Source organism: Pecten maximus, chromosome 8 (genome assembly GCF_902652985.1).
Source record: "Pecten maximus chromosome 8, xPecMax1.1, whole genome shotgun sequence".
In the NCBI taxonomy this organism is placed as follows: domain Eukaryota; kingdom Metazoa; phylum Mollusca; class Bivalvia; order Pectinida; family Pectinidae; genus Pecten; species Pecten maximus.
Window position 1 is genome coordinate 18,718,983 of NC_047022.1, and position 25,292 is coordinate 18,744,274.

The 25,292-nt window shown below is 33.9% G+C and overlaps 1 protein-coding gene across 3 annotated transcripts; it reads left to right on the top strand.

Moving 5' to 3' along the window:
* The first annotated feature begins 5,493 nt into the window (after nucleotides 1-5,493).
* On the top strand, nucleotides 5,494-23,855 carry LOC117333480 (cyclic nucleotide-gated channel rod photoreceptor subunit alpha-like). 3 transcript variants are annotated; one of them, XM_033892790.1, is made up of 14 exons: nucleotides 5,494-7,410; nucleotides 9,374-9,432; nucleotides 10,860-10,921; nucleotides 11,120-11,208; nucleotides 12,534-12,633; nucleotides 13,830-13,984; nucleotides 14,970-15,056; nucleotides 15,518-15,614; nucleotides 15,907-16,025; nucleotides 20,367-20,462; nucleotides 20,821-20,962; nucleotides 22,028-22,138; nucleotides 22,701-22,772; nucleotides 23,463-23,855. In XM_033892790.1, exons 1-13 carry the CDS (start codon nucleotides 6,260-6,262, stop codon nucleotides 22,746-22,748), a joined length of 2,316 nt encoding a protein of 771 aa, XP_033748681.1. In that variant the 5' UTR covers nucleotides 5,494-6,259; the 3' UTR covers nucleotides 22,749-22,772; nucleotides 23,463-23,855. The 3 variants fall into 3 exon arrangements, with proteins under 3 accessions (XP_033748681.1, XP_033748682.1, XP_033748680.1); XM_033892791.1 differs by having other exon boundaries at nucleotides 15,907-16,016; XM_033892789.1 differs by lacking the exon at nucleotides 15,907-16,025 and adding an exon at nucleotides 17,587-18,449.
* The last annotated feature ends 1,437 nt before the right edge of the window (nucleotides 23,856-25,292 follow it).

Sequence of the window (25,292 nt, forward strand, 5' to 3'; positions counted from 1 at the left end):
AGCCTTGCTCATTTAAACTTATGAGAACCAGATAGAGGGCTGAAAGTAACAGAAAATAGGCAAAATAAAACTCACTGAACTGTGAAAACATAGATACAACAGCAACCCAGACGGTATCTAAAACAACAGAACCAGAACAATAAGAAACCAGAAGGAGACGAGGTGTTGCCTGTTTCTTCACTTATTGATGATATATTATACACCCTGGGCGTGCTATAATCACGTGCTTATGATGTGTTAGGCACGGTTCAATGACTTCATCAATTATCTGTGCTATTATACGGTTCATTGTCTTTTTTCTATTGACATCGTTACACAAGTACATCTGTACGATGTAACCTCTATAGGGTATTTCTAATAAGACTAGGACGATATCTATAAGGCCAATGGTTTAGATTGAAAATCTTTTGGAATTCAGGTAAATTTTAGACACATACAATTTATTACGTTGAAGCGTTTACTTATTGTCATCTCCCTGCGGTTTACACGAATATGTACATATAAGTATAGCTTATTTATATAGGTCACCTTTTTCAATTGTTAGCACAGTGTAATCCACCACAATATATTGGGTGGCTAAATGCTCACATTGATCCTCTCTGGTGCTGTACACGGGACATTTATATATATTTATATATAAGAATGAAAATATTAATGCTTAATTCTGCGTGTTGTTTGAGTTTAATATGACCAGATTAGCTAGATCATATTTATATATCATATATATCATATTTATACATTATTATCATGTATCATATATCAAATATATTATATATATGTATCCTATAATTTTTATATTATACATATAGATCATATATCTTTTATGTATCATATACATTATGATTACATATCGTATATATATGTGTGTGTGTATCATATATATTATATGTATGATCCATATCTATGTATAACTGTACGTCCTCGTAGTATTTCATCTTTTGTGTGCTATAAAATAGCACATTCAATCGATTTGGATACTTCATACACTTGTAATAAAAACACATATCAGAATGGTACAAATGACACATAAAAAAATGTATATTGATAATTTTAGAAAAGCAATAATATTACAAAATCTTATAAGAAAACATATACATATATTGGACGTTAAAGAAATAGCATATTTCTTATGTCAAACTACACTGGCACCTTCGTATATAAATACAAATATACACACAATGTTCACAGCCGCTTTTATATCACCATTACTGCATGTATAACTCAAATTAGATTTCGTTGGGTAGTCGGACGTACCAACCACAACATTATATTGGATTTCAGCTCGTTTGATATACCATTTAGTATTCTTTTATATTGAGTTATTATTTAATGATCTATTAAACTGCAGTTAGTCTGTAGTTTTCTCAAGGGGTTTCGACAATGAGATTACCAAGAATAACATGGGCTAAAACACATAGGCTCTGCAAAGGGAGCGCCACAAATTATGGACATTTACCTAGAGCAACACGTTGACACCGCAAAGTTGTCTCCTCTGAGAGATATTCGCCTAGAGCATATCGGCTAACACACGTGGACACCGCAAAGGGGTCACCACTGAGGGACAGTTACCATAGCAACACGGGTTAACACGCATAGACACCACAAAGGGGTCACCACTAAGTGACATTCACCTAGAGCAACACGGGCTAACACACAGACACCACAAAGGGGTCGCCACTGAGTGACATTCACCTAGAGCAACACGGACTAACACACAGACACCACAGAGGGGTCGCCACTGAGGGACAGTTACCATAGCAACACGGACTAACACACATAGACACCGCAAAGGGGTCGCCACTAAGTGACATTCACCTAGAGCAACACGGACTAACACACAGACACCACAGAGGGGTCACCACTGAGGGACAGTTACCATAGCAACATGGGCTACCACACGGATACCACAAAGGGGTCTCCACTGAGTGACATTAACCTAGAGCAATATGGGCTAACACATACCGAGAATAGCATGAGCTAGCACACGTGGATTTAAATTGCAAACACCACGTGAACCTATATTTGGAAACTTAATTTTTGATGGTTGACGTGATGGGATGTTGTGTATGTTAACTGATCCTTACAAAAGTGGTCGTAACTGTCAGATAAATCGTTATAAATGTATTTAATAATCATTCTGCCATTCCTAAGCCTAAGCCAGCGATGAAATAGCAACGGTACATGCTATATACAGTATGTCAATTTCGTTGACTTTTTTTTTCATTATGAGATTGTCTACTTTGAATATTGTTTTTTTTTCGATGGTTTTACTTTCAGGACTTTTTTAGGCTTGCTTCAAATAGGATATACTTGTCGTTGAAATTTATAAAACAAATAATATTTTTCACCTAAATTTGATACATGTTATTAGATATTAACATGTAAAACACGTATTGGTCAGATTTACCTGTCTATAACGCCCTATGGAGAAAAACTACATATTGGTCAAAATAACCTGTCTATAACGCCCTATGGAGAAAAAAATACATATTGATCAGATTAACCTGTCTATAACAAGCCCAGCGAAAAACTAAATATTGATCAGATCAACCTGTCTATAACGACATCATGTAAAATACAAACAACATATTTGTCAGATTGTCTGTTAAACCCGATATATTGTAGGACAAGGTATTGGTCAGATTTCCTGTTAAACATATTTAACAGTTCATTTATATACAAAGCTCTTATTTGATAGTTCACGTATTACACATTTCAAGATAATTATTTTCTCATTAAAATTTCTTCAATGGAAACATGATATATCAATTTTAATGGACTTTACCTAAGATAAAACGGAATTACCTATAAGCCACATCAAGAAGGATGGCACTAAATGACCGCGTGTTATATGTTCAAAATATTGCCATTAGCAGCTCGTACAGTGACGTAGCTTGACAGATTTGTCAGTTTATATCTGGGTTGAAAGGCCCAATAAGTTAAGTCTAGGGAACTACGTTAGTACGAAAGGGGCTACATGAATGCACCTCGCATCATTATCCTGGTTCTCTATTTCATTTTGAATACTAAATGGTGAAGATGAAATCAATATAATAAATCTTTTGTATGTCGGAATTTATATTATAAATATAAATCAGGGCGAAAAAAAACAAAAACAACAGAAAACCTGTAATCTATGAGAATTTTTGAAAATTAACTGATAAAACAAATCATAGAGTAATATTTAGTCTGTCTGCACTATGAAGCTATCTAGAGCTGGTTACAATATTTCAGAAAATGAGGGCCCCTTCATCATGGTGTTCCCGTACAAAGGCCATGAATGGGATTTGTATGATGGGCGTATTATGCGCCCGCCTGGGAGTTCCCGCTGGCGGGAACAGTCACGCATGCCCTGCCTCAGGAGTTATGACGGTGAATCTCATTTCATGGCTGAATTGTCTAATCTGGTTAAAAGCTCTGAAAGAGACCGATTACAAGCGTTGCTTGACATGAATCATTTATTTTAAATATTGCACTGTATAAATGAAATAGTGTATGTTTTATTAGGGATTAAGGAATGTAGCATACCATTGATAAAAATAACATAAAAAATTGAACAGTAAATATATGTAAGCTAACATATACATGATAAATAAAACAATATAATTAAACAAAAACACTTTGATATCCAATATTATAAAGCAAGCAAGCAAACAAGAAAACAAACATATATATGCGCCATCAGGAGAGTTTGATAATATAACAATTTTATATTCGTTTTCATTATTGTTCGCTATGCCCTTCGCACTTACGAATTGGTACATGTTGTTTGTTTGTTTGCTGGGTTTATCGCTCCGTGAACAACCAAGGTCAGTTTGAGGTGGGGTCTCATTGTAGTAGTTGATGGCTACCTCACTGAACAACATACGGAAGACAAGTCGCATGCCATCCAGAGCAAATAGGCTAAAGGGTTTTGCCCAAGGACACAACCACGACAACACAGACTCGCCCGTTTCTCAGCTTCCCGAGAAGTATATGCAATACAGATATAACATAAGTTACAACTTACAATATCAAAACCTAGATTATTCCTTGTCTGTCTTGTAATTTATTCATTAACTTAGTCCGAAGTAAACATTTTATATGCCTCATTACCGATTCGTTGCCCCTTGATCGCTCCTGTTGACGAATAAGTCCCTTTCTCATCATATGTAAATAACACACGCTGTATCCTGTATAAATATATGTCCGCGTGATAAATGAAAATGATTTGATATCTAACATACCAAATAACTAAAACGGCCGTGTGGGCATTTGACTGATGTATGCTATAACAAAACTTGATATATTTTTGTAAGTAAAGAAATCAATAGATTTATCCATTATATCCGATGTCAAGGTTCTGCTATGACGCCTCTTGGGCTCCATTTCAGTCAATCCCGAAATATATGAAATCCTTCAACGCTCTATCAGTCTTGTTCAAAATACACTTGTCCAAGGATTAAAGAAGTTCTATTGACTTTCTATGTGATGTCTCATGCCTGTGTCAGTCTCCTACATAACGCTACACTGCATTACACAGAGCGCTTGGCACAAGGCTTGTGGCGTCTTGTCCCCTCCGATAACATGGCTGTATGAATATTTACACATTCTAAGTGTTGTGATAGATGACATTATCTATTTCGTATTTTGAATTTCCCTTTAAAGGGGCCTATTAATAACGGTTGGTTTATGTATATATGTTAAACTTTTATTGGTCGTATACCAAGATTGAAGTTTTATTCTGTGTGGAATTTAAAACATTCGCCTGGAGTGTTTTTGGACTTAAAGTGTTGAGGAATATGGTATGTATAGCCAGTAGATGTACATGTAATCTGCAGTGTAGAAATAATAACTGACTTTTGTTAAAGTGATACGTTAAGAATGAATCTTACCATAGTGTAAACATGCATGAGTTGTATAATAGTCTTCCGTATATAACTGAATTTATATTGAAAAGTGCTAATATCTTGTGTGTCTTTGGTACAATCCTCTCGTACTAGTATATAGTTATTCGGACAAAGATAATTTTGCATCGAGTGAATATCACAAATTGATAGCATTCGTTATTCCTGGTATCAAAACTGTCCCAAATATCATTAATATAATGATATTATTGAACGTTTATATTTCTGTTTACTTCTTAACTTAATAAAAGTAAATAAAAAGTCAATAGCATCAACATATCATTGAACATTTATATTACTGTTAATTACTAAACTTAAAACAAATGTCCATAGCATCAAGATGTTAAATCTAGCTCAGGTGTTAGGCAGGTTAGAAAATATTATGTAAAATTTAAACATATTTGTATGTGAATTAGATAACTTGAATTTCATTACACATACATTGAAGTTCTGTTGTAGTCTTTAAAATGAGTGGGCGGGGACCTAATTATTCCGATAGATAAACCAATACAGTAAAACATGAACGTTGGACTTAATTGATTATGTAAGTATATATTGATAAACATATATATCTTGTTTTTTTCCTTTTTATTTTGTAGGACTGGAGAAAGTACCACTTCGCAATGAGTATCGCGCTAGCAACGATTCCAACCATGATTTTGTGAAAAAAAATCGCCTTTGAATAAATGAAATGGGGCGATGCATCCACTGCATGTACGATGACTTCGTAAGCAGTATGTGACAGAGTAGCGTGTTTACCTATTTGACAACGGAATTCATTACATTCCGGCCCAGCCGTTAATTGACCTACCTGTAGAATTTTCTCAATGAACACATATTTTCTACGATGGCTTGTCATTCTTGGAATTCGTTATACACCTAGAAATCAAAAGAAATATATAACAATTATTTATGATATGAAACGTCAACTGAAATGATTTATTATGAAAAAGAGTAAAATGATCAAAAGGTAAATACGTAATTCATATTCGATTGTCGACGTAGAAGATCGTGATTGCATCAAATACTATCTGTTATAATCAACAACGTTTGTATGAATGGCGATATGTTGTAAAGGCACAGCACTATGTTCACTGATATCACAATCAAGAGCCAGACTGATGTAGTAAAAGATAGAAGGATACGATGACTTATTTGTCCTTAAAAGACTCATATTGCTGTTATACATGCAGGGAATGATTATTGACACATCAATGACATTTAATCAATACACGGGGTAAGTTTACCCAGCATTCAATTGTTAAAGAGGCACTGAGTATTGGATTATATGTATGCTTTATCAAGAGGATATGGAGGTATGTTAGGGATGTGTACGTGACAACACATTGTGATTATAGACGAACTAGAGCTTGATGATTGGAACATTAAATTCGAAAATAATATTTCCGAAACCTTTCACTACAATGGAATTAGATGACAACTCAGTAGAACCACAGGATGTAGATATAGAGACGATGTCATCGCCGGAAGTGGAAACTCCTGCTGGAACACCTTCCCCGGAAGTTAGATCGAGAAAGGAAAACAGAAAGACAAGCACATCTTCCATCACAAGTAATTCTTCTGGAAAGTCAAAGACTAGACTTAACAAAATATCTCGGTTAGGGCGTCGTACGGAACTAAAAACGGCCCTGGGAACGGGAGAGGAAGAGGAAGTGGGAAAAGGATGGCGTAGCCTTAGGAATGCAGTCAAGGTCACAAACGCCGTAGCGACCAAGAAAAAAACAACTGTAACACGGGAAGATTCATTTCTAAAAAAATTCTCAACACGCCAGCCGTACAGGAATGAATCGAACTGCAACCATGTTGAGAATCCCACTGAAAATGTTAGTAAACATGAGGCAAAGGAAAAGCATAGGACAGTGTTCCGAATGGACGGAAATCTTATGTTGTATTGGACCGGGGTGGTCACCGTTGCCGTAATGTATAATCTATGGACATGCATTGCACGAGAAGCATTCCGAGAGATACACGAAAACCACCTGTTTGTGTGGATTACCTGTGATGTCCTGTGTGATATTGTGTATGTTTTAGACATCATATGCCAATTTCGAACTGGTTACTTGGATCAAGGCCTTATGGTGTTTGATTCTGTGAAACTTGCCAAAAATTATATATCCACAAAATACTTCTATTTGGATCTTGCCTGTTTATTTCCATTGGATTTCCTACAGTTCATCATTGGCATACATCCAATGGTTCGTTTTCCGAGATTTATAAAACTGTATAGGACTTTCCGATTTTTATATATGCTGGAATCACGGACAGCATATCCGAATTTCTTTCGAGTTGCAAATCTGACACATATCCTTTTCCTAGGATCTCACTGGTTTGCCGCTTTCTATTACCTTATATCGGAAGCAGAGGATTTTAAAGGTGACTGGTCGTACCCTAAACCAGTAGGAGAATTTTCATCCGTGACCCGGAAGTATTTGGCTTCACTATTCTGGTCGACCTTGACCTTAACTACTATAGGTGACCTTCCGCCTCCAGAAACGAATTGGGAGTAAGTACATATTTCTTTTCATTAAAAACTTAATAATATATGCTATTTAGTTTAGGGTAACTAGTTTACTAACACATTTTAGTTACGGTAAAGGGTACCATCAACATATTATTATCACGAAAATTCTTTTGTTTGACTGGTTTTTAGCTTTTGTGGATTCACAATATCAGCAGTGAAAAAAAACTATTTCCGAGTTCAATCCCTAAGAATATTATGTTAATGTCCATTTTGGTATACTAAGACATGTAACATGCAAAGCCAGATGTGATTATATAGTATTATGCAAAATATATCGTATTTTGGTGGTACCCGTTACATTTAATATCAAAAACATACAGAAAAACTTCATTTTTGTATCAGGAACTGTTTTGTTAATAGGTCTGAATTTGTTATGTCTACTGGTGACTCTCTTGATTTAAACCGATGCACTCATGGCCACAATTTTTGCGATTTCCATTTTTACCAATAATTCATTTTTGTTGCTTGCAATTACCTTTAATACCAGCAGTACATCAAATTTGAGCGATACTATGTTTGATTTGTTTATACGAATCTTACATAATCATATGCAGATCCTATACGGTGAGCTTGTAAGATATTAAACAAGCTTCGATTACTGATAAGATGAGTGGGAAACAACACATTAGAATTGAATTACATTGTAGAAGTAAGTTGAAATGATTAAAAAAGAGTAATGATGATGATAATAATAATAATAATAAAAAAAACCAAATCAAAACTTCTTTTCTAGCCATACTGACTGGGAATGCAAAACACACATTTGCAGTATACTCAGATCATCTAGTCTCATACATACATTGTTGTGCAAAGAACAAGATTAGGTTACATTTTGTATATTTGCGTACTGAATTAAAGGCCTGTGTCCGAAATTTAACAGAAAGGCGCAATGATGAATCAGCGCCTCAAAAGTATCCGCTCTATAGATAACGATAGATAGAAACTACAATTAACACCGTCATAAATAAGCGCAATTGCCAGATATTCCTGCCCGTAAAGCACTTAAATAAAATCACCTCTAATATGTGTACGTTTGCAGTATAAACAGGGATGGCATAGAAAGTGTCACACAGATATCACGGCTAGGTCTTTGTGTTACAGTGCTCGCCTTTCCTATTCTGCGTAAGTATCCATTATCGAATACTCTTCGTTGTTTGCCTCTGTTAAAGAACAACGTTTCCAGCATGACCCGGTTAGCTGTTTGTGTAAATAACGCTTCATTGGTTAATTGGATTTGTTTATTTTATGTTGATTTGCACCTTTTAATTTATTTTATTTTGTTTATTGTGATAAACGGCTTTGCACTATTGTTTATTTACTTTCATTATGTGGCTTGAATGTTGATTTGAATGATTTTGAGGAAATTGCTACAAATTGTGTTGGTATGAGTGTATCAACAATCTAAATATTTAACACGACTTCTTGCACATGAATTTGAAAACAAAAATATCCTGAATGCTCTTGAATGAATATTTTTCATTTCCGTTTAATGTAACAATTATTTCAATTTTTTTTTAGAAAAAATTGTTACAAAGAAGATGTATTTTAAACAGCATAGATAAAAGGGGTCTACTTTTCTCAAAATAATTATATTGCAAGTCTTTATTCTACCAAGAAAATTGATTTCCTTGAAAGTCACCTTTATGGTACCAGGATTATATATGGAAAGATCAATGAATAATTGAACTATGTGATCATCTATTTTGTAAGTTTGGTCAATTCCATTTGTAGTATAAAAATTATACTATGTAATATATTGACAGAAATTAACTGAATCGCCTCCATGTTTTCTTGCATTTGTTGCTATCTATGTTACTTCAAAATAATCCAATCATAATACAATGCAATGATATAAATTTGGATTAGCAATAATAATTAACTGATTATTTGTTTTGTTACAACAATAACAATATTAGATGTATTTAAGAGAATTGTTCCCTTTCAGGTATGTCTTCGTAATCGTGAGCTATCTAATTGGTGTTTTCATCTTCGCCACAATTGTTGGTAAGTAAATAGATTTCATAGCATCATTGTTTGATATGCTTTGTTGTAATTACTCTGAAAGAAAAAGAATGGGCACTGTTGGTGTAATTGCTTAAGTCTGATTCTAACTATATGTAAACAACGCATTATTTGACCTTTACTGTACGGCTAAAGACACATTTACGCATCATGTTTGGCTGAAATTCTATATGCTTAAATAGTGGACTCCGGTTTTGAGTAATCCAATGTTGGTCATATCGACAACCGATAGCTTGGCCGCCATCCGAACGTGTTATTCACGTACAAATAATCACGAAGCATTTGAATTCGTGATTGACTCTATTTGCGTATTAGCGCGAAAATAAATCCCACGCGAAATATAGTGATTTACAGTAGTGCAAAAATAAATACCCTGGATACTGCAAAATACTGACAAGGCGGTGATACCATGAATTTGATACCCGCAATCTAGTTCCGAACGGAATGTCTAGTTATGTATTGTTGACAATTACATAGAATTTTCTTATTCTACAAATATAGTATAGATGAAGTATTATTACACAATTAAACGCAATCATCACATGAAAATATACTATATTTTTATACACAACACACAATAATTACATGCACAGTCGATACAAAATCATTTTGTGAAGGGGAATTCCGTTGGTGTGCTGTAAATAATGCATGTTAAAATGCCATTGAACTATTTAGTTCATAATATTACACATTCCTCCTACGCGGCAAAATACGCTCCACATACGTTAGTGAACTTTTCATAACCCTGAGAAAACTAAATGCTAAGCACTCGTCAGTCTTTCGTTAGACGTTTTATTGTTTTTGTAATGAACTCGCTGTGTTTATTTTATATTGATTTTAAAAATCCTATTGGTTTGATTTAATAGCTTTCCCCGGAGGAGATTGTTATTTGTGTAACTTTTGTTAAAAAAAAGCTATTTTCATCTTACTTTCAAAGAATACAGGCTGTCGTCATGTCACTTTTAAATTAGTCGTATTTACACGTGCCTTAAGACTGGTTATATCAACGTTATTGAAACATGACTGACATGTATTAGACTTCTAATAAATCAATTAAAGAAAAAACGAATAAAGGGATACCACAGTTACAAAATTAGCAACTCGCAAATATGTGGTGAAGATATTAACCGCATCCAATGGCTCAGTGTCCTATAGTAAACATATGAGCTAATAAGGTTGATGACAAGACTAAACAGGACAATCAAAATTAAGTTTGAAATAATGTTATCAATTTCTTTGTTATATAGTCTTATTGTGTCAATAAGAAAATTTAGTTTTTGATGAAGGTGTCTTCGGACGGTTTTATATGACTTTGTATATGTTTAATTACCCTCATTCACATTTACTCAATATCATAATAAATTATAGGATAGGAATACTGAATATATTGTTCTTTTTGCCATTTCCAGGACAAGTTGGAAATGTGATAACAAACCGCAATGCTAGTAGACAGGAATTCGAGAGACTTTTGGTAAGGTCAAAGGAGAAATTCATTAAATGTATATAAGCAAACCATAAATAAATGCATGTAGAATTCCGAAATGATTTAATCGTAAGTAGTGTCACGAATGGAAACTTACTCTGTTGTTTAATGGTAGAAATATACGAAATATAAATTGTTCAATAAAATGACAACGTTTTAAACAAGTCTATATCATTTTTTGTTAAGGATGGTGCAAAACTTTATATGAGGATGCACAATGTACCTCCACAGCTACAGAAACGTGTACAAAGATGGTACGATTACGTGTGGAAGCGGTAAGTTATTTGTAGAGGTCTGTAAACAACAAAAACCTGTACAGAAATTGTACGACTACTGGATTTATGGGAAAGATAGGTCTGTAAACAACAAAAAACAACAGAAATGGTACGACTTCTGTACTTATGGGAAAGATAGGTATGTAAACAACAAAAAACAACAGGTATGGTACGACTACTGTACTTACTGAGGGGAAAGCTAAGTATGTAAACAACAAAAACAACAAAAATGGTACGACTACTGTACTTCTGGGAAAGATAGGTCTGTAAACAACAAAAACCTGTACAGAAATGGTACGACTACTTTACTTCTGGGAAAGATAGGTATGTAAACAACAAAAAACAACAGGTATGGTACGACTACTGTACTTACTGAGGGGAAAGCTAAGTCTGTAAACAACAAAAAACAACAGAAATGGTACGACTACTGAACTGAGGGGAAAGCTAAGTCTGAAAACAACAAAAAACAACAAAAATGGTACGACTACTGTACTGAGGGGGAAAGCTAAGTCTGTAAACAACAAAAAACAATAGAAATGGTGCGACTACTGTACTTCTGGGAAAGATAGGTCTGTAAACAGCAACAAACAACAAAACTGGTACGACTACTTTACTTCTGGGAAAGATAGGTATGTAATCAACAAAAAACAACAAATGGTACGACTACTGTACTGAGGGGAAAGCTAAGTCTGTAAACAACAAAAAACAATAGAAATGGTTCGACTACTGTACTTCTGGGAAAGTTAAATATGTAAATAACAAACACCTGTATAGAGATGGTACGACTACTCCACTTATGGAATAGATAAATATGTAAACAACAAACAATTTACACCGAAAAGGTAAGACTACTGAAAACACATTATTCACAAAACAGAACACTAATCATAACTAGTACGCTACTGTTAATGTATTATTGTAAAAGCAATTCTGAATTCACAATGAGTAATATGACATGTAGTTTTGCTATTATTTAACTATTACGTCCTTTCGGCAGTAGAATGCTATGCCATGTAGCAAGTTTGAACTCAAATGAGTAATATGACATGTAGCAAGTCTGAATTATGTTCTCAATGAGTTATATGACATGTAGTAAGTTTGAACTCTGTTATCAGTGAGTGATATAACATGTAGTAATTTTGAACTCTGTGAGTAATATGACATGTTGTAAGTTTAGATTTTGATGTCATGGAGTGACATGCCATGCTGTTATTATATTTCGTGATACGGTTTTGTGAAAATCTGATCATACGAATTAATGAATATAACATTAGCCTATACCTAAAATCTCGCGTTATAATAAAACATGTTCTTTTCTGCTACAGAGGCCGGATGAAAGGTTCAGACATCAACTCTCTGGGCATGTTGCCCGACAAGTTTAAAACTGAGCTAGCAATTCATGTCAATCTTGAAACACTGAAAAAGGTAAGTACCAAATTCAAACTGTGCCAGATGTTAGCACACCAAACACCAACTGTTTAACATTACAATCTCATTTAGCATTTAAAAAAAGGATTAAGTTGAGATCAATTAGAATGTTCGATAAATTAAGTCATCAAATATATAATCAAGTAAAAATCTTGAAATACCATCAGTCAAATTAACAAAATATTAAGCTTGCCAATTGCGCTCAGACCCTAGTCAAACCTCATGGGATGTTGATAAGCAAGAGCAAAACTATTGAATAAACCCTAAATTATTTATTAGCTCGTAACCAGCTTATCTATTCACATAGAAATAAATTTACAATTTCATTCTTATGATGATTCTCACGGACTTCGTATACAAATTCCTTTAACAAAATATTTAAATGCCGATTCTTCAATTCAGTAAATTACTGTTTTGTATAAGAATATGTCAACAGGCAATTACCAACACAAGCCCTAAAGATATTAAGCATAAATTGATGATTAAATCATGGGGTCCTCGATCTCATCGAGCAACATCAATGTAAAACGGAGCCACCGCATACCTTTGAAAAAAAAAAATTGATTGCTTTCCCGAATGAAATGTTTTTAATTGTAATGTTGTGAATCTATTGACTAAAATGGAATTCAAACTTAACCAAGCTATCTAAAAAGCACTACGGAAGCCAAGAATCGAATATAATAGTGATAGTGTGGGTGCCACCTAGAGGCACTTGGTACAGTCGAGGTATTCCCCCGACTATGTTTAAGCAGTGCAGAGGCACAATTTCTTCACGTGAAATTCACATGAATTCGTTTCACATGAAATTCACATTAATTTGTTTCACATGAAATTCACGTGCAATTTACGTGAAATTCACATTCACATGTATATTTAGGTAAAATTTTTAATGTAAAATTCATGTGAAATTCACGTGAAAAATTGATTGATTCATGTGAATTTCGCTTTTTCGCCATTTTCACGTGTAATTCACGGGAAAAGTTTGATGTTAACTTCATGTATAAGAATTTGCCCTGTGTAGAATGAGGCCGCTAAGAAGTTAAAATGAAATTTCAAATGTCAACATTTGCTCAGTGGATTCCTGGTGTTCCTTTATAATATTTGTTTATTCTGCTCCGGTAAAAATATCCTACAACGGAAGATTTCTTGAGTTGCGTTTTTTTAAAATTAAGTTACATAATCGTTTCATCCAGGTAACAATTTTCCAAGAGTGCCAGCCGGAGTTTCTACATGACCTTGTTTTGAAAATGAGAGCGTACATTTTTACACCTGGAGATTTGATATGTCGACGAGGAGAAGTGGCAAGGGAAATGTTCATCATAGCTGACGGGCTTGTTGAGATTATTAGGTATTTGTTTATTTAGTTTGATTACCATCAAAACGCATAACGACTAAAAAAATATTGCTTTGCAGAAAGACAATATGTGTTTATGTTTGTCAAGATATGTCATGCAAAGAAAGACAACTTTAACAAGAATACCGAGAAGAAAAATATGTAAAAATAAATATGGCAAAAAACATCAGTATCTTTAATATATATACACATATTTTATTCATGCAACAACATTTTCTGAAGCATACAGATGTAACAACCTTTAAGTGATAAATTAGGTAAACAAACTGTAGTGCGTTAAAGTGATATAAGACAGATATCATTCTATACTCTGAAGCGTACTGTTACAGTATATTATATCTTAAGTAAATGTTTTCAGGAATCCTTTTGTATTCTTAACAATGATTTATAGTTAACGGGGGTCGGGGAGGAGTTGGGGAAGGGAGGGGTTGGGGGTTGGGGTTAGGGGTGGGGTTGGGGGTGCGGGTTGGGGGTGGGTCATTATAAACGTCCATATATCTGAGTATTCGAGGTAAGTAAGTATAAATTCTATATAGTTTTAACTGCCGGAACTTAATTTCCCTTTGAGTTAATCAGTGTTCGAACTAGCGCGGTTTGAATGTATATATTTTCTGTCTTTTTTTCGAGAACGTTTAGAGAAAACACACAAAAAAATAATAATTCTACAATGTTTTTGTATACTGCGCCAATGATATTAAAAGATACCATTTTCAGTTTCAGATGTGACTCATACAGCTGTTTTTATCCTTTTAGAGAGCATTTCAGAAAAATCAAACTGCAGTGTTTCTTGTATTTTTTTAGTAATATAAAGGATAAAATTATGCTATTTTCTGAAACAAACAGGTGTTTCTTTCCCGTAGTGAGCGGTCAAAATAAGCTGTAGTGAGTGTTTTTTTTAATTATGAAAAATTGATTTAATAATAAATACTATTGTATATACTGAATCGTTCACTGACTGTTTCATATTTTTACGTTAAAGCGAAACTGGCACTGTGCTGACCCAAATGGGAACCGGAGATTTTTTCGGAGAGATTGGGATTCTTAATCTTGACGCTGGCATAAACAGGTGACGTTTATATGTATTTGGATGATAAGATATTTGCTATATTACTTGAATCATCAAAAATAAAATGTCAGAACTAGAATTTATTATCATTTTTCAAATGTGAACTCATTCGTTTTATATCCTTAGTAAATATCAACGAATAGAAACATAAATTTAAGATTTTTGTGCTGATTTGGTGTTTGACGTCATGACAATAAGAACCTATGAAACAGTGAATAAATGTTACAGAAGGGGAACAAACAGCATCGGTCTGTAACATACGCATTTCAATATTCGTTTTCGAAAATGGGGACATTGAAATCACAATTGGCCTGAATTATCTGAATATTTGCACTTAACGAAAATTGAAGATAAAGGACACAAATTTTTAATATAATGAACGCAGAAAATTCCCTACCTTCTTTATCACTTCATTATCATTAAACGTTGCTTATCATTTAATATTATTCATTAATTTACAGGCGAACGGCCGATGTAAAATCTGTCGGTTATTCGGAACTGTTCGGGCTATCTCGGGAGGATGTGTTAGAGGCTCTTAAGGATCATCCTGAGGCTGAGGTAGGTGTTAGTATGTGTTTCACCCTTGAACAAATGTTATATCAAATTTAAATACCTTTAGCCAGATTTTATATCAAATTTAAATACCTTTAACCAGATTTTATAATCACATTCGTTATATCTATACTCAAGTTACGCATGTTGTTTTAGTTATTTTCTATCTCATAGAAATCAATCAAAATAACTTGAAGTAAATACGAAAATATTACTACAAATTTGCAAGAACAGAGAATGTAGTTATTTTTAGGATATCATTTCTCGTGCGTATGAATAAAAGAATATGAATCTGCAGACTATTTTAGTGGAATACGGAAGAAAAAGATTGCTATTTTCTGCCAAAGACAATCCAAGCAATGGAAATGTTAGTACGGGCATTGATAGACCAATCAAGCAAACTGTCAGGTATAAAAAGTAGGTCACGAGTTTTGTGTGAAACACTGTCGTAGGCTTAGAGATATATTTCTAGCTATAGATCACCGGAAATTGTTTTTTTCAATAACAGGAAGTGAGACTACCGCCATAGCAGAAATCAATTTGTGGACCTATGAACGTCTTATAGACTTTTTAATGCAATATGATTCGTCATTTAAACTTTTCAGTTGTCGGATATTTTTCAATTGTTCTGATTTAAAGTAATAAAAAAAAAAAATAAAAATATGGTCACTATCTCATTTTCTTAAAAAATCTCATAATTCTTGAAAACAATTGTCTGCTATGGCTAAGAATTACTTTGAAAGGAAGTATAGATCCTCATTGTAGAATGCCTACTAATTATAATCCACTTATTGTTCAGTCATCTACTGATAATTCTGCCTTTGTAATTATTCCCTGAATACTAATTAGATGTAGTGAAGAGTTCATTCCACAGTTATATAATGCAAATTGCTAAGACATAAGACAAGGAACATTATTCTTAATTCTACCATGTTTGCTATGCAACGCCAGTTTTGATTGGTTTAAAACCATGTATTATTTTCCAATAATACACGCTCGTGCCAATAACACACGCTCGTGAGTCACGGCTGTTACAATGTTATGTATCTAATATTCACCCAGTAAGAATACGGTTACTATAGCCGAGTGGGCTAATGGGTTAGTCTTTGCTCATTTTTTTTATCACGACGCGAGTTCAAATCCTACGAAGGCCGCTTTTTTTTTCACCCCCCCCCATCAATCAATCAATGCCATATGATAGATGTTCTTGATTGTAGTACTGTAGTGCCTGTAAAGAAATGTATATTTATCAACAAAAGAATGCAATACTCAAGAAATAAATTACAATTTTTGCCAGGGGTTTCTTTGCCGTTTTTCTATTAGAAAGAGGTAGATCTCAGAACTAAACAGTACATGGTAGAATAGAAATAATCAGCTTTGACTCGTGTATTGTTGCAGGATATACAACTCGGACTTGGATATTTTGAAATTTTAACTAATTGCAAGGCCTGCGGCCTTCGTTATTAATCTAATTGCAAAATATCCTTGTCCTCGTTGTATATCCTGCAACAATACACGAATCATCGTTAATTATTCCTTAACTATACAATGTTTAACAACATCTAACGTAAATGCTATATAGTTTATGGAATCATTTGGTATTTAAGATATTTAAGAATTGATCATTTTTTTTTATATCTACTGGACCCCGTCCCTCAGACCCCTGGGGGGTGGGTGTGGGGGTGGGGGTAAATTACTTGGGTTTTAGTCCTATAACTTGTCAGCATTGTATTATCAAATTTCAACATTCAATGGTTCAAGATTTTTTTTTTGTGTTTTGTAACAATAACGTGTTTGCGCATATTGAAAAAGAATAATAAATAATGATAAGTTATGCATACATCACAAACATATAAATGAATTTCAATGACAGGTACTCGATTGTGGTGACCCGCTTTTAATTAATATTAAACTAATCCTCTTGTGATATTCCAAAAACATAATCATAGAAACACTGATGTTTGTTATTGCTTTACAGCAAATTATCAGATGTTATGGACAAAGACGATTAAAGGAAATAGAAAAGCATCGCAAACAGACAAAGCAATCATCTACTGTTAACTCGTTACCCTCTGGACATCTATGGTCTCCTAATTCCCCATGCAAAGGACTTCGGGCAATTATTACCGCCTCTCAAAAAGCATCGCCAAACAAGCAAGGAGGCTTGCCAGGAATTCGAATTTCTAACTTTGATGAAGAAAATGAAAATAAGTTGAATGGTAAATCTAAAATGGTTAATGGCGTAAAACGATGGATTGGTAAACGGGGCAGACGAAATAATGATAAAAGACAGCACAGAATTCACCAAACAAGCTTGGTTCATCCTGTCGATACCACACTATCTAGTCCATCGTACTTTGACTCAGATCTATCATCTAATATTAGAGGCAATCCGAATGGAACTTTAGTTTGTGAAGCTATTGAGGATAGTTCGGAAGGAACAACACGTGAATCAAAGAGTCAAAATGTGAAAAAAGAATGTGGTAACCAAACTCAGTGTTTTGGTACGGTTGAACGACTTTCAACCTCAAAAAGTGCAACATCAAATGATTCGAATAAAAGGCGGAATTCATTTGAAAATAATACTGTAGAAACATTGGCAAGTAATGATGACTGTGGAATGTGCTCAAGAAATAATTCAAAGAAAAAACAGACAGGAGACAATACGTCTTCAGCGAATGTGAATAACACAGAATTAATTTCACCTGTTCCAAATACTAATACCCAAAACCTTCTTATGCAAAGGAATCCCACATCACTACCATCCGTTTCCATGCCAACTAACAGTCACGAGAGTTGTGCTGACACAGTTACTAACCCTAGCAGTGAAAATCCTTCCAGGTATATTAAGGGACCTTTTGCCGTAGCGATACTATTATGTGTTTGTGATGTTTTATTGTGTTTGTTTTGAAGTTTTAAAATACATCTACCGAATACATAATGAAGTTAATTTGATTAATATAATAGATATGCTCAAATGATTATTCAACGAAAATTCTTTTATTTGCTTTGGTGAATGAAATTGAATATTAAAAGATCCATCTTTAATAGTTTGAAATAGTTTTAAAACAATAACTCATTCTATATATCATTCTTTGTCTAGATAGTCGTGCTTTCATTTTGTGCAATATACATGTAATATGATATTACAAGTTGATACCCGACTCCTTTGAATTCAATACTAGCAAAACAATATACCCTAATGTATATGTTTTAGATGTGGTAGATAGTACATACCGTTTTTTCAACAAGTGCTTGCAATTATACTTCCTCATTCTGTCTTTTTATTAATTTATGGACCAACTTTGGTCTAGTGTTAGGATGCTGGGCTAAGTGGCCGAAGGCTCGCAAGCTCGAATTCCGGCATAAGCACTGTGTTGTAATCTTGTAAAGATATCTCAATTCTTTGATTTTCGTTCGACTCGTCCGTAGCTGAGTACTTCGTAGGTCAGTGTATGAAGTGTCATACTCCACAGGGAGTTGCGAAAGGTATCGGGAGGTTGCTGAAGGCCCGGTAGCCAGTGATACTAATCTAAACGTTTTTGGACTGCATGCTTGTCTTACCTTGCTTGTTGGGTTTATCGGCCCGTGAACAGCCAGAGTCATTTTTAGACGGGCATCCTTGTAGTAATTGGTAACTACCATCACTGAACAACATACCGGAGGTCCGTCACATGCAATCCAAAGCAATTTAGGGTAAAGTGTCTTGCCCTAGGACGCAACCATGACAGCACAGACCGGTCCGTTCGTTTTGAGCGTTGAACCACACACCTCGAATCTTCACCCGAGATTACGTGGCCAATTGAGCTATCACATTATGCCATATTCATCAAAATACCAACGTCCTTAATCCAAAATTAGATGTTCAATATTTTAGATATTTATCAAATCTAGTGTTCAGTTGCAACTATTGGTTTCGGATATACACTTAAACATCGTTACAAGCTTTTTCCATTACATAGATCTTTGAAGCAAGTATCATTTTTCGTATGAGTGAGCCACGTTAGTAACATATGAAATGGGAACGAATGTGTGATTCTGTTCATCACTTATAATCGGTATTCGTTGAAGAGGACATAATGTTTCTTGGTTCAAATTGAGTTCAAGTCATTAAAACAATACTACCCTGGAAACAAATCCATTTCTGTAAAATGTCATGAGCTTGTAGTCATGTATTGTTATACAATGGATACCACGACTAGTAAATCCAACTGAATGTAACAACCTGATCAAGGCAACCGCTATATGATTATAAAAATGTCACATTCAGAATTTTTTTTCGTACATGATAATAAGTCATTTATCTTGTCAAAATTAAGGAAAATTATTTGGTTAAATCGATTAATCTTTATTCATATCATTGAAACATTTTAAAAGTCAATACATATATATCTGTAATTTAAGAATGGATGCAAACTAATCTTACAATCATACCGCATTTGACCAAGTAAACGCACCTTCCCCTAGAAGCGCATTTTACATTTTGTTTCATTAGAAGAGGCTGCGCGAGCTTACGTTAAGCCCGGTGCAAAGTTTTCTTAGCTCACTAATTTGTCAAAAAAAGAAAATGTTCAATTTTTAAAATAAAAACTTTTCCGAAAAAAACTCACTCAAAATTTTGCAGGAAATTTTTCAAATGGTTTTATTCAGCACACATAATTTCTGTTTTTGCTAACACGAGATGTATTGATAACGTCGAATGCGGTAGATTCCATTTCCATTATTTTTAATGAATGGTTACCTATTCTCTTATTCAAGTGGAATATACCAACCACCATATCGAAATTACATCCGGGTCCTCCAAGGCACATCAAAATGGCCAGAGTCCTTCACTTTACCGGACAGAATTACAGAGTAAGTAAAAAACATAAATACATCTTAATCTTGTCACTGTGGAAATCATTTGGTGACGTCATGATTAAAATGACGTCACGATATTGTTTATGTAGTTACGACAATGTACCTTACAAACTTATTGCTTTATAGAGCAGAAAATAATTGAACTTCATTCGAGAGTATGTTTCGAATGGCATACAAATATGATATATAATTTCTGTTCATGAAAAATTGAATTTGTTGAATGCATTTGCTTAAATGATCAATATCTTCAATAAAAATTCAATTCAACAAGAATACGAATGCTAGATCCCCTCGGATTAATTATGTTAGAAGTAACGTTTTCAGTGTATTGACTGGTTATGAATTGTTGCAGTATTGAAGAAGAACATACACCCTGTGTTTCGCCCCGGATTTGCAGTCGCAGAACGTCCGTGGGATCTGCATTGCACGACAGTCATGGCACGTGTTGTTGTTACAAATTACGTCATCATCTTTATGATATGGAAAATAAATTGGTGCGTTGGTAATTGTATAATATAACTAAGTAAACATGTACAAAATTCAACATAACATTATTTCAAACATATAATTATGTTTCCAATATCAATTTTAAAGGCAGGTTACATTTCTTCTGTTAAATTATTGTAGATGGGACAATAATGTTGTTATTCTAAGGGGACCGATGACTTGCATCCAAATTACCTTTTCAAACTTACTTTCTTAGAATTTGGTTTACGTAAAGACACTATATCTGATTTTGACAAGCTTACATTGCCTTAAGTAACATCCCGCTCACCTGGGACACACAAATAGTGACTAAGAATAATGTAGGTCACTTTATCAGTACTTTGTGGGAATATGGATATTTGACACCATATGGTGTCTATAACTAACATCATATCTTCACTTCTCTTCACATTTTTGTGTTTTATACAATCCTGTTACCTCCATTGTCAGATTACTGTAGATGCATTTCTGTTTGTCTTTTACATCGGTCGACTCGCACGTCGATCCTTTTTTCTGTATCTGTTTCCCGTTGGAAGTACAGAACCTTAGTTAGATGTATAAATTATTTTGGTATGCAAAATGACAGTTATCATTTTTATATATAGATGGATATTCAGTATAGATGAATATTCAGTATAGATGAATATTCAGTATAGGTGAATATCAAGTATAGATTGATATTCAGTTTAGAGGAATATTCAGTATAAATGAATATTCAGTATAAATGAATAGTCAGTATAAATGAATAGTCAGTATAGATGAATATTCAGTATAGATTGATATTCAGTTTAGAGGAATACTCAGTATAGATGAATGTCAAGTTTGATTAATATTCTGTATAGATAAATATTAAGTTTGATGAATATTCAGCATAGATGGATACTCAGTATTATGTCAAATATGTGTTGATATGGTTTGTATGGTGTTTGTTGAATTTGGGAAGATTTTGCGGTTTAGACCATTTCAAGCGACAACTAGACAGTGTATAATATACAAACTTTGTTTCTGCTGGTGTCTCTTTGTGTTCGAAAACGGGTTCTTATTATGATACTATGCACTGTATTTTATTGTAGGGAAACATGGAAGAAGTTTATAAACACAGCCTTAAAATGCTAAGTGCAATTTCTGAGCAACAGATTCTAATGATGGAGGAAATAAGTAAAGCTAAATCAACACTTGGCGAGGTAAGCAAGTGTTAAACACAAACCAATTCAGGATATGACAAAGTAAAGGTTCATTTTAGAAACACATTCTGAAGGCCGCTTACAGAAAACTTTATTGAGCATTGAATTTTGTCCATCTTGAACAAATTACGGATGCACGGAAATCAGATCGCTAAAAGGTATGCAATTTAATCTTTTAAGGTGATTATGTTTAAAAAAACAAGGAAAGATATTTGATATTTTTTAGATAAATGATGCAAAATTTGTGGGAAATTTGCTTAACACTTAGAGGTTGTTTTCAATTTTTCGATCCAAACGGGGTGGTCATTTTTACTATTTGTTCGTTTAAGGAAACCAACAAACACGGTGATTTTATGTGACTTTCTGTCAGCCTTGACAAAGAGTTTCCAATACTTAGTCTTACTTTACCATACATCGGTCTTGGGTTTAGTCCCATGCGGAGATATTGAAATAACACGTTTTGCATACTTTTGAGACTAAATATCAATAGAAAAATAAGCTTTGTCGTCTCTGGTTCTTTCTTGCAGAACAACACAGTTGATATTTTTCTTCTTTCTTCCAGGACTCCAGAGATGACAGCGAACAAGACCTTGAAATTACGCGGTTATAGACTTCGTCTCTTCATAGTCTATCGGTAAAATTTCTTTACTTTTCATTCGTATTTCTTGGTTTTCTATGTATTTTTATATCAAATGATCATATTTCGAAGGTCTGTCAAAAGAACGTACTATGAACATTTCAAACATGGTCGTTGGTAGGTAGTTTGAATGAAATAATCGTATAGTTTTTTTTTTTTTAATTTGGAAACATTTATTTGAAAAAATGTTATATTGTTGCAACTACCGTGTTAATATCAATATGGTTTTCCGTTATGTATATAAGGGAACAACCAACCAATTGAAAAAATGTTATGTATGTTATGAAGTTACAAAATAGATATGTAGCCTGATAGGTAGCTATCTATAAGAATTGTTGATATAAATTTCGTAAGGCCGATTGAATTTGTTTTCAAAAGTTCAGGTCATAATAATAACAGGTAAACATTTCAGATTTTTGAGAATTTTTACTGCGAAAATCACCCATTTTCAAAATTGCTGTTTTTATTAAGTGTTATATGAGACTCAACACTTTTGTTACAAACGATAATTGCCATATTGAATTCAAGAATTTTAATGATATACTCCAAAACGTTAACACTAAAGTCTACAGAAAAACAATTGGTTGGTTGTTTCCTTTAAGGCTTTTGTATTCGATATCTTTATATATATTTATGGACAAATGTTCAGCTAAAGATAACAGATGGTAGGTCGTTTCTATTCCTCAGGATTCCAGCAACATTGTCTATGGCAAACCAGCCTGTGTTACATCGAATAACCTAGAGGATGGACGAATTAAAAAGGGAGTTGACAAGTTGTGATTTCGGATGTTGACGCCGATTCTCTTTGATTCAATATTGAATGTCGGTGATGTTGAATTTCAATATGGCTAACATGGTTGTCAGAGATCCTGTTTAAATCATGGTTTGATTGCCACGAGGACAAATGTAAGCACATACCTGGAAATAAGCAGGAACTTTGAAATGTCCGTAGGATATCGACTCAAACCTCTATACAAAATCAGATATTCGTATATCGAAGAGAACTTATTTCGCTCAAGCACTTGTTTTATTAACAATTTTGCTGTTTTGTTACTTTAATAAAATTTAATGAAATCGTAATGAATCGTTTTTGCTGAGTTCTTATTTGAAAGCGAAACCAAAGCATAAAAGAGATCATGCGATCAGGACATCATTATTTTTCCAAACCTTTCTTCAATGTTTCAATTTGAAAAAAAAAAAAAAAAAAACAAAACGCTTTGATCCATTTATTAAGATGTGCCGTAGATTAACACACCTAGTCGCATCTACTATAGTGAAGTAACATGTTTCTGACTCAAACCAGTATCTCTGTAAAAAATCACAAGTCAGTAATTAAAACAACTTTTTTTCTGATAATATACATGTTGCCCCTGTGCTACAACATTTGTTTGCATTTTCATATCAAAACTCGGGCTGGTAAACATGTTTTGCAACACTATATACATTGTGACAGTGTCATAAGCGAAAGCGACAGACAGTGAAGTATGTAATGTTAGATATATTGGTTTTATCCGAATTGAAGCGTAAAGTTTGGAAAGAAGTTTGTATGATATGTTTATCAAAGACAGGCGAGGGGCAGAAGGGACTTGAAAGAAAAATACAGTTATAATAGTGTTTTTATCATGACATTGGGATCGGATACTTCAAAATTAAAAAAAAGAATGTAAATCAGAAGGTGTGAAAACATTCTAATGATCTCAAAAATTAGCATTTTAAAAATAACACCATCAATTGTCATTTTTATTACACCTTTAAACAAACGTTAAAAACACAAAGAGGAGTGAAACAGGAAACTCCACAGAAAGTGCATAGTAAATGGAAAACCGAAAGAAAAATACCTGGTGATGCCAACAAACACAAAAACAAAAACAAAACAAATGTCATGAATCAAATCATGCAACCTTTGTTGCAGTGGTAGCCTATGATAAATATTGTGTTATGGAAGAATACAGGTTGTACCGTACCATGGAAATAACAATGAAATACAACACATAATTTGACATGTCCTTTTTCACAAAATATGGGAGTTACCTCCCCTTTAAATTTCATCACTGTACCAGGTCCTTTTCCTGGTATAGCTCCACATGCTCCTCAACTACATCTAATACATGTACCATCGCTCACAGGGAGATAACTCTTACAAACAGTACTCAAATGTAAGTCTAACTTTCGATTGGAAATCTTTTTCTCGGGAGACAGCATTATTTTTCAATGTTCTATATATGAGTATCGTTTCAACGAATCGTTTACAAAACAAACAAAAAGCCATCGATCATGCAAGGTGCCATCGGCAGAGGAAACATAAATTGACAAATGTTAAAGTCGCTGTCAGTTTGATAGTTACTTAAATTATTGTGTTAGCTGTGAAGCTATGTCCGAGACGAGGACCTCAACTACGTCCAAATTGGATGACTAAAATACGGAATTTACTATAGGCAAACCATGGAAATGATATAGCATGTCAATCTACATACTCTAAATAAATGAATCATTTGATAGACGAGTCTTTTAAGGAGC

Coding starts and splice junctions, on each gene's coding strand:
- LOC117333480 (XM_033892789.1), top strand. CDS start 6,260: ATGATTGGAACATTAAATTCGAAAATAATATTTCCGAAACCTTTCACT. Junction 10,922..11,119: donor AGGAATTCGAGAGACTTTTG/GTAAGGTCAAAG, acceptor TTTTTTGTTAAG/GATGGTGCAAAACTTTATAT. Junction 18,450..20,366: donor AGCAGTGAAAATCCTTCCAG/GTATATTAAGGG, acceptor CTCTTATTCAAG/TGGAATATACCAACCACCAT.